This window comes from Salvelinus fontinalis, unplaced genomic scaffold, assembly GCF_029448725.1.
Source record: "Salvelinus fontinalis isolate EN_2023a unplaced genomic scaffold, ASM2944872v1 scaffold_0005, whole genome shotgun sequence".
Lineage (NCBI taxonomy): Eukaryota > Metazoa > Chordata > Actinopteri > Salmoniformes > Salmonidae > Salvelinus > Salvelinus fontinalis.
This window is the reverse complement of record NW_026600214.1, coordinates 374,035-384,498: the sequence shown is the minus strand read 5'-3', so window position 1 is coordinate 384,498 and position 10,464 is coordinate 374,035. Positions and strand designations below refer to the sequence as shown.

Here is a 10,464-nt window from a genome sequence, read left to right as displayed (position 1 = left end):
ACCTTTATAAATCATGACCTTTATGAATTATGACCTTTATAAATCATGACCTTTATGAATCATGACCTTTATGAATTATGACCTTTATGAATTAGATCTCCTAAGCCTGTGTTTACCACAGACCTTATTTTCAGCGTTTATCCAAAACCACTACATGAACTCCATTAATTTCCCCATAGGCTTCGTCTAGTAAACCATGGTGGAGATAGTGCCTACAAAAATATACGCTACTACTATTGGTCTCTATTGGTAGAGAGGTTTGTTATTGCTCTATTAACCAATTTATAAATGAAACCTAACCTGACCTAATCGCCTGACGCATCACCTTCTGTATCACTGCCCCCCAGTGGCAAGAAGTGACGTCCCCCAAAAACATAACGATAGGCACAACATCGCCCAGACTTCCGGGAATGCTTGAGAAACCAGGCCGGTGTTTGAGAAGTCAATGAGAGAAGTGAAATATTCTTCATTAGTTGTTAATTTTTTTATAATCTAAAAGCACAACTTAGATTTGAGCCAATATCTTAAGTAGTTGATCATGTTGTTACTCCTACCTTGTGAAAGTGACAAATGTATATGTTTTTATTTTTGTCAAAAACGACTTTATATCGAAGGAGGGCCTTTGATTTGACGGCACAGTTCGGTGCGAGACGACCTTTAGACCAGATGACGTTTTTTCGCCATGACGTCGCCTACAGGTGTGATCGGGGATTTCTATTGGAGCAGCAGGTTCTGCCTATCTTTATACTGTCTTTGCTATTGGACTACAAAACATACATGTCTCCTAGCCTCCAACACAGGCTACTGTCTGTCCCTAACACTGAAACTAAATCATAGAACAAATAAATAGAATGTGCACAGTATTCTGCAGCGATACGCCATCCAATCTGGTTTGCGCTTAGTGGGACTATCATTTGTTATTCAACAGGACAATGACCCAAAACACACCTCCAGGCTGTGTAAGGGCTATTTGACCAAGAAGGAGAGTGACAGAGTGCTGCATCAGATGACCTGGCCTCTACAATCACCCGACCTCAACCCAATTGAGGTGGTTTGGGATGAGTTGGACCGCAGAGTGAAGGAAAAGCAACTAACAAGTGCTCAGCATATGTGGGAATTCCTTCAAGATTGTTGGAAAAACATTCCAGGTGAAGCTGGTTGAGAGAATGCCAAGAGTGTGCAAAGCTGTCATCAAGGCAAAGGGTGGCTACTTTGAAGAATCTAAAATCAAAAATATATTTTATTTGTTTATAACTTACTACATGATTCCATATGTTATTTAATAGTTTATGTCTTCACTATTATTCTAAAGTTCAGAAAATAGTTTAAAAAATGAGGTGTGTCCAAACTTTTGAACTTCAACGACAAAAAACTAGAAAGTGTAGTGTTGGTTCCGTTTTTCTGTGCTCCATTTGTTTACTTAACAAATAAGGAACACTCAAAATGTGCACTTATAAATCATAACAATTTAAATCAAAATACAGCTGTAGACAGAAGTCAAAGATCAAACATCACACAACTGATGTCTGTCGTGTTTTTGCTATGCCGGATTAAGTGAAATGACATGCTATTCTATAAAATAATTTCTACTGTAATTAATATTACCTGATTAAACTAATCATGTAAATGTAATAAACTAGAAAGTCGGGGCACCACGAAATAATGTTTATAGAGCTGTTATCTTCCAAATTAACACTTAAAGACCTGGTCATCTTTTACATCAATAGCGGTCAATTATTAATCGTTGCCTTATTCAGTCTCATCTGAACATCGTCAACTCTTGGTTATCTTCACAAACCCTGGCTAACAAAATACCTAAACAATCACACAGAATTTCATATACACAGGATGGGTCATACATTGATTACTAATTATGTCACAAAAGAAAACGTCCCTAGTGGACGGAACAGATCTGACGGCTGGTTACACAAAGAAAGGGGGTTGGGTGAAATGAAGGCGCGGGAAGACCAAAGGACAAAAGGTTTGGATCTCAATGCAGTTATGCTATCGTAAATACAGATCTTATGCATTCTATATAACCGCCCATTTGGAAAAGGAAAATGCAAGAAATATTTACTCTGAGCTGCGCTTCGATAGGTTGGTCGTAGATGGGAGGCCAGGTTGCCCAGCAGGGATCTCTTGTCCTCTGAAGAATGTCTGGTGGTAAAATGAATACGTTGTAGTACCGTCGTGGTGTGGTAGAACAAATACTTTGTCCGTCCTTTCCTAGCCCACGTTTACAGCTGCTGCTGCTGCTAACTCAACGGCTAGGAGGTATCACTTCTTAAGTGAATAAGAGTTCAAAGTTCATACCAAGTTGCCATAATTTGAGCTCACGCTAAGGTTGGCTTAGTTCTATAGTTGATATTACCCCTTTTAACGTCTGGACAGCCGTCCTCACGTCCTCGGGAACACAAGTTGAATTTTACATCAACGGGCTTTTATAGTGGTGGGAGAGAAGGGCGTGTTTCATAGTTCACAACCAATGTCTGTTTACTTGGGCGGGGCCACTGAGTGAGCGGAGTTTTACTTTATGAAAACAATTCTCTCATTTAGAAGCTAAAATTACATTTAATCTTTTCACAAATAGTTTCACATTTAAACATTTAAATTGCACAACAATTCCATGTGAATCTGATAACTAGAATGTGTAGACTTTCCAAGTTACAGTTTATGTCATCCTATCATTAGTAATAATGTCTCAGACAACAACTGATCTGACATCATATTCTTTAAGTACCAATGGATATTTTCAACTGGTTGGATTACCAAAATATGGTTCCGTTCCCGACCCTTTTGATGTTAACAGACTCTCTCTATGTTAACAAAGGGCTTTCCAAGAGTCACATCTGTAGAGTAGAGAGAGGAAATGGGGGAAAGTATTTACAGGGTTCATAAACCTCACCAACAGGGCAACGTCATGACATGTCTCTCCTGAGTTCTGCCCCATAGGAAAAGTCCTAAGTTATTTTATGAAGCCCGAAGTCCAGCCCGAGTGATGTCACTACATACATCATTACCTTCTACTCATCAGACCAAGCCCATGCATACACAGCTATACAAACCTGCAAGAGAGATACAACAGTTCCAGGGTTTTCTAAGGGCTCAGCAGTAAATGTCCCCAAGTTGATTAATAGTGGAATGTCTGACGAGTCTCTAATCTCTTCTACTCCCCTGCTGGAGTCCCGGTTCTGTGTTTATCTTTGAAGGCCTTTGTTCACTGACACCCTGTTTTGACTGCAACAACTCACACATCTCAGATACCTTTTCTTTATAAGAGGCAGAGACTAGAAAAGAACTGTGAAACAATTTTAAACCTTATAATGCATATGTATTGTTCATCTGTAGTCCAGGACCCTATACATGTAGTGGGGGAGGGGTCTTATAACCCCTCCCCTTCTATTAATACAACATAACCATAATCAATTATTATAATACATCAAACATCTGGTGCAGCCCCTATCATGACCCCAATTTGACCCCATCAGTACCCCAACACTGTTACTATCCATTCTACCATTAGGATGGTACCCCAACACTGCTACTATCCATTCTACCATTAGGTTAGTACCCCAACACTGTTACTATCCATTCTACCATTAGGTTGGTACCCCAACACTGTTGATCTGAAGCTCTGTGCAAAGATAGGGGTCCAGCTCCACTAGAAGGATGACCATCCTGGAACTTGACTCATTTCCTTTTCTCAACACCATGTCGATGATGACTCGTGCCTTCTCTGCCCTCTCAGCTATCACCTTCACTGACTCCATTTCCTCCTGGTTGATGACTGTGTGTTGCAAGAGTCTGTCCAGCAGACCATCCAGGACAGGTCCTGATACTCGTTTCAAAAACTCTGTCCGTACAGAACGCAGCTGCTGCTCTGTAGAACCAGTCAGACTGCTTTCAGCCGGACCTCCTGCCCCCAACACAGCACCTGAGAGAGTCAGGTTACAAAATAACTACATTTGTACATTTACATTTCAGACATTTAGAAGCAGAATCCTAAAATAAAAGTATTGAGAAAATATTATATTTTACAATAACGACCTGAACATATCACATATTCACATTTAGGGATGGTTTCACAGACATAGAAAAACAGTCTGGGTCATTCAGAACCAGGCTAATCTACATCAAGTCCTGGAGGAGATGTCATTGTTTTTGAGACAGTCTTTTATAATCAGGACTAGTCCAGGTCCTACAGTAAACCATGTTGACTGGCCCTCAAGTCATTGGTTTGTATCTCTCATGTTTACTTACTAGTTGAATGGGTTTCAGTGATGTATTCATCTGAAAGAAACAGAAATAGGTTTTATCACTCTAAATAGCATCTGTCAGAAAAAAACACAGTTATGATTGACATCTGCTCCTACCTATTGGTACCATCTCACTCCATACTGTCCTCTCATCATCCCCGATTAACTCCATCTCAATGTCAACCCCTGTGTTTCTCATGATCATCTTACAACAGCTTGGTGTGGTGTCTGCAGGTAATAGCTGAATCTTCTGTAGGAGGCCATATGGTGCAACGATTGAGACAACAGACAGAGATAAATAGTGAAATAGAATGATATTACAGTTATTCATATACAATATGACAGATTCATGTCCTCAGCCTTATAAAACTGCACCTCTGGATTGATGGAAGTGGAGTGGGGATTCTTGAGTGCAAACCAACTGTTCAGCTTTAAAGACCCGTTTGGACTTGACAGGACCAATTCTGAATATCCTTTGGACACCTGATTTTTCTCCCGTTCCTGAACAGCCTACAAAATGAGCAATGTAGTAGTCAGTCAGAACAATGTAGTCTCGTAATTCACACATTATACAGCTAATGAATGTTACAACAGAAATAGATTTCTCACAGAGCTGCATGTTGTCTTTGTAATCTAGAGATTTTCAACAAACTATCAGCTTTCCTTTAGTAAGTTTCAACATACTGTTGTCACTTCAATGATAGTGCCTCACCTCTTTCTGACTGGAGTTTCTGAGGAGCAGGTACAGCCTTGAAATTACTGTTGACCTTTTTACTGCCATATAGAGGACCACGTCACAGTGGACATCTATGTTCCAAGAAAAGATATAGCTCAGTATAACAGAGATAGTTGAGAACTTGGGATGGAGAATCTTAGCATGGAATCTGGTGACCTCATGCACTTCCTCTAAAGACACTCCATGTTCCTCTACATGAAGAATCTTCATCTCATTCCTCAGGGAAGGGTTGGTCCCTGAACAACACAATAAAAGGAGACAGAAAGACAAATATTGTATTATTCATCCTACTAAAACACAAATAATATGCAGTAGCAGATCACAGTAAACTCAAACTCCCAGAATAGTTAATTCATTAATTCAGGAAGTGAAACTCAGTTACATGGAAATGTCTTTCTGAATACTATTTCTATATGGTTTTACCTAAACAGACAAAGTGTGGCAGATGAACTTCCTCCAGTTCACCTAACTCCATAGTGATGTCCAGCAATGGACCACCTTGTGTGTACTGCATGTCTTTCAGAAGTTCACTGTAGGGTTCCCAGTTCCTGAAGTGATACTTCAGAATGACATCTCTCTCACACAGCCAGCGGAGGCCAGACACTGTGCACTCATAACTCCCTTTGGGTGTCCTGTGTCTGAGGGCAACAACAAGATATGGTAGAGAGGGTCAATGGTTAAATGGAGAGGTTGGATTAGAAGACTATTCCCAAAGGTATTGGGGAAATACACTAGCAGGTGGAATGAAATGTTAAAAGTAGTTATTTTACCTGAACATTGTCACTCCCTGGACAGTGGAAGTCAAGGGTTCAATCTGAAGCCAGTGTGTGGAGTCCTGAACAAGGACAAGCATGTCAGTAATACATATGGGGCCTGTTTCCTGGACACAGATTGAGTCTACTGCTGGACTAAATGCATGCTCAATGGAAGTTTCAATAGAAAGTTCTTTAACCTGTTGGGGATGGGGGCGCTGTTTAGACTATTTATGCTAATGTGGCTAATTTTTTAAACGGCTTCCCACAAAATCCTTGATCGTACAATATGCATATTATTATTATTATTGGATAGAAAACAGTCTATAGTTTCTATAGGAGTTGAAATTTTGTCTCTAAGTGGAACAGAGCCCATTCTACAGCAATTTCCCTGACATGGAGTCAGATTTGAGAAACGTTGGCCACTTTTCTGAAGTCATTTAAAAGGGCTCTGTCGTTGCTATGACTATACGGACACTTCTTACGTCTTCCCCTGGATGCCTTTACGTGATGACGATTCCAACGGGCTCGATTGCTCGTTCACAGGCCCTACAAATGAAAAAAACCTTTAGCTAGCAAGTCTTTTCTTGCTGCGTAACGCGCGTGGAAGACACCGACCCTCTCCTGTTCCAAGCGTTAGTTTAGCCTGTTATATTTCTCCGGTCATCTTTTCACTCGTTATAGGAGTTACAAACATCACAAAGTAGTTAATTTAAAGCGTTTTATAGCAATTTATATCCGTTTAGTGCGATTTTGGGACATTTATTTTTGCAACGATGTGAAAAGTTGGACACGCTTTTCAGTTCATCCCGAACGTAGTTGACATTTCCACATGGCAAGAGGACAGCTTTCCACCAAAAGACGATTTCTCCCAAGAAAGGATCCTTTGCCCAAGATACTGATGGAAGAACAGCTCAAGGTAGGACATTTTTATTATGATAAATCGTGTTTCTGTCGAAACATTTTAGTGGCTTAGGACGCCATGTTTTTTGACGTAGCTTCGCTTGGCGCAAACTGTATTGAAAAGTAAGGGTAAATTAAAAAATGTAATAACGCAATTGTATTAAGAATTAAATTGTCTATCAATCCCTGTCCACCCTATATTTTTTAGTCACGTTTATGAGTATTTATGTATAAGAGTAGATCACTGTCTAAGTGGCGCAAGGACGTTTTCTTTACCAGCTTGTCTACATTTCACATTGTCTAACCATGATTTTGGTGGCTAAATATAAACATTTTCGATCAAACTGTATATGCATGTTGTAATGTGATGTTACAGGAGTGTCATCGGAAGAATTCTGAGAAGGTTAGTGAAAAAATTAATATCTTTTGGCGATGTTGACTTTTATCGCTCACTTTGGCTAGAATCAATGCTGGGCTGCTAATTGCTATGTGCTAAGCTAATATAACGATTTATTGTGTTTTCGCTGTAAGACACTTAGAAAATCTGAAATATTGTCTGTATTCACAGGATCTGTGTCTTTCGATTCGTGTATGCTGTGTATTTTTACGAAATGTTTGATGATTAGTAGTTAGGTAAACACGTTGCTCATTGTAATTATTCTAGTCCATTTGTGATGGTGGGTGCAATTGTAAACTATGCCATATACCTGAAATATGCACTTTTTTCTAACAAAACCTATCCCATACCATAAATATGTTATCAGACTGTCATCTAATGAGTTTTTTTGTTGGTTAGGGGCTATAAATATCTTAGTTTAGCCGAATTGGTGATGGCTACTGGTGTTGGTGGACAAATAAAAGATGGTGGAATATGCTAATGTGTTTTTAGGTAATAGATGTACATCTTTACATATTGTGTCTTCCCTGTAAAACATTTTAAAAATCGGAAATGTTGACTGGATTCATAAGATCTGTGTCTTTCATTAGCTGTATTGGACTTTAATGTGTGAAAGTTAAATATTTAAAAAAATATTTTTTTTGAATTTCGCGGCACTGGTTTTTCAGTGGGGGGGGGGGGGGGGGAGTGCCGCTAGCGCCACGCTGATCCTAGACAGGTTAAGGTCCAGGACTAGACTTAATCTGTGTCTGGGAAACTGGCCCATTAACCTGTCTAGGATCAGCGTGGCGCTAGCGGCACACCCCCCACCCCCACTGAAAAACCAGTGCCGCGAAATTCAAAAAAAATATTTTTTTAAAATATTTAACTTTCACACATTAAAGTCCAATACAGCTAATGAAAGACACAGATCTTGTGAATCCAGTCAACATTTCCGATTTTTAAAATGTTTTACAGGGAAGACACAATATGTAAAGATGTACATCTATTACCTAAAAACACATTAGCATAATCCACCATCTTTTATTTGTCCACCAACACCAGTAGCCATCACCAATTCGGCTAAACTAAGATATTTATAGCCCCTAACCAACAAAAAAACTCATTAGATGACAGTCTGATAACATATTTATGGTATGGGATAGGTTTTGTTAGAAAAAAGTGCATATTTCAGGTAGATGGCATAGTTTACAATTGCACCCACCATCACAAATGGACTAGAATAATTACAATGAGCAACGTGTTTACCTAACTACTAATCATCAAACATTTCGTAAAAATACACAGCATACACGAATCGAAAGACACAGATCCTGTGAATACAGACAATATTTCAGGTTTTCTAAGTGTCTTACAGCGAAAACACAATAAATCGTTATATTAGCTTAGCACATAGCAATTAGCAGCCCAGCATTGATTCTAGCCAAAGTGAGCGATAAAAGTCAACATCGCCAAAAGATATTAATTTTTTCACTAACCTTCTCAGAATTCTTCCGATGACACTCCTGTAACATCACATTACAACATGCATATACAGTTTGATCGAAAATGTTTATATTTAGCCACCAAAATCATGGTTAGACAATGTGAAATGTAACTCAGCTGGTCAGAATTTGTCCTTGCGCCACTTAGACAGTGATCTACTCTTATACATAAATACTAATAAACGTGACTAAAAAATATAGGGTGGACAGGGATTGATAGACAATTTAATTCTTAATACAATTGCGTTATTACATTTTTTAATTTATCCTTACTTTTCAATACAGTTTGCGCCAAGCGAAGCTACGTCAAAAAACATGGCGTCCTAAGCCACTAAAATGTTTCGACAGAAACACGATTTATCATAATAAAAATGTCCTACCTTGAGCTGTTCTTCCATCAGTATCTTGGGCAAAGGATCCTTTCTTGGGAGAAATCGTCTTTTGGTGGAAAGCTGTCCTCTTGCCATGTGGAAATGTCAACTGAGTTCGGGATGAACTGAAAAGCATGCCCAACTTTTCACATCGTTGCAAAAATAAATGTCCCAAAATCGCACTAAACGGATATAAATTGCTATAAAACGCTTTAAATTAACTACCTTATGATGTTTTTAACTCCTATAACGAGTGAAAAGATGACCGGAGAAATATAACAGGCTAAACTAACGCTTGGAACAGGAGCGGGTCGGTGTCCAGCACGCGCGTTACGCAGCTCCAAAAGAATGACTAGCTTCAGGGTTTTTTCATTTGTAGGGCCTGTGAACGAGCAATCGAGCCCGTTGGAATCGTCATCACGTAAAGGCATCCAGGGGAAGACGTAAGAAGTGTCCGTATAGTCATAGCAACGACAGTGCCCTTTTAAATGACTTCAGAAGAGTGGCCAACATTTCTCAAATCTGACTCCATGTCAGGGAAATTGCTGTAGAATGGGCTCTGTTCCACTTAGAGACAAAATTTCAACTCCTATAGAAACTATAGACTGTTTTCTATCCAATAATAATAATAATATGCATATTGTACGATCAAGGATTTTGTGGGAAGCCGTTTAAAAAATTAGCCAAATTAGCATAAGTAGTCTAAACAGCGCCCCCATCCCCAACAGGTTAACCAAAGTAACTAATCTAATGTATTTATTCAATGTTACATGGAATGCTGGGGATTTATCAATTAAACTGTCTAATGACAAAATCTGACAACAGCTAAAATCCTGCATACCTACAAGCAGAACACAGGACTGTCTATATCCCAGTATGAATGGTTGGTCAGTACACACCTGGCGTTGAGACTGTGTTCATATTACTAAAGCAGAACACAGGGCTGTCTATATCCCAGTATGAATGGTTGGTCAGCACACCTGGCTTTGAGACTGTGTTTATATTACTAAAGCAGAACACAGGACTGTCTATATCCCAGTATGAATGGTTGGTCAGTACACACCTGGCTTTGAGACTGTGTTTATATTACTAAAGCGGAACACAGGACTGTCTATATCCCAGTATGAATGGTTGGTCAGTACACACCTGGCTTTGGGACAGTGTTTATATTACTAAAGCAGAACACAGGACTGTCTATATCCCAGTATGAATGGTTGGTCAGTACATACCTGGCTTTGAGACTGTGTTTATATTACTAAAGCAGAACACAGGACTGTCTATATCCCAGTATGAATGGTTGGTTGGTACACACCTGGCGTTGAGACTGTGCCTGACTCCTGCAGGTATGTAAAAGTAAGAATTGACATTATGACTTACCTCAACATGGTCACAGGTCTTACAGCTCTGAGGAATCCCTGAAGTCAAAAGTAGTTATTTAAAATGGACAATCTCATGTAATAACTAACTAATAATTATTAAATAGACCTCTAATAAAAATGAATATAAGTGAGCAACAGTCTCAGAATGTACATTCATTAGCATACCATAATCTGACATTAGTGTTA

The 10,464-nt window shown here is 39.2% G+C and overlaps 1 protein-coding gene across 1 annotated transcript in view; it reads right to left on the bottom strand.

Moving 5' to 3' along the window:
- Window positions 1–1,650: 1,650 nt before the first annotated feature.
- Window positions 1,651–10,464, bottom strand: part of LOC129841996 (NACHT, LRR and PYD domains-containing protein 3-like) — a 152,994-nt gene continuing 144,180 nt past the window's right edge. The window contains 2 exon segments of the mRNA XM_055910372.1: window positions 1,651–3,934; window positions 4,261–4,290. Coding sequence (XP_055766347.1) covers window positions 3,600–3,934; window positions 4,261–4,290 — 365 coding nt within the window. The 3' untranslated portion in view covers window positions 1,651–3,599.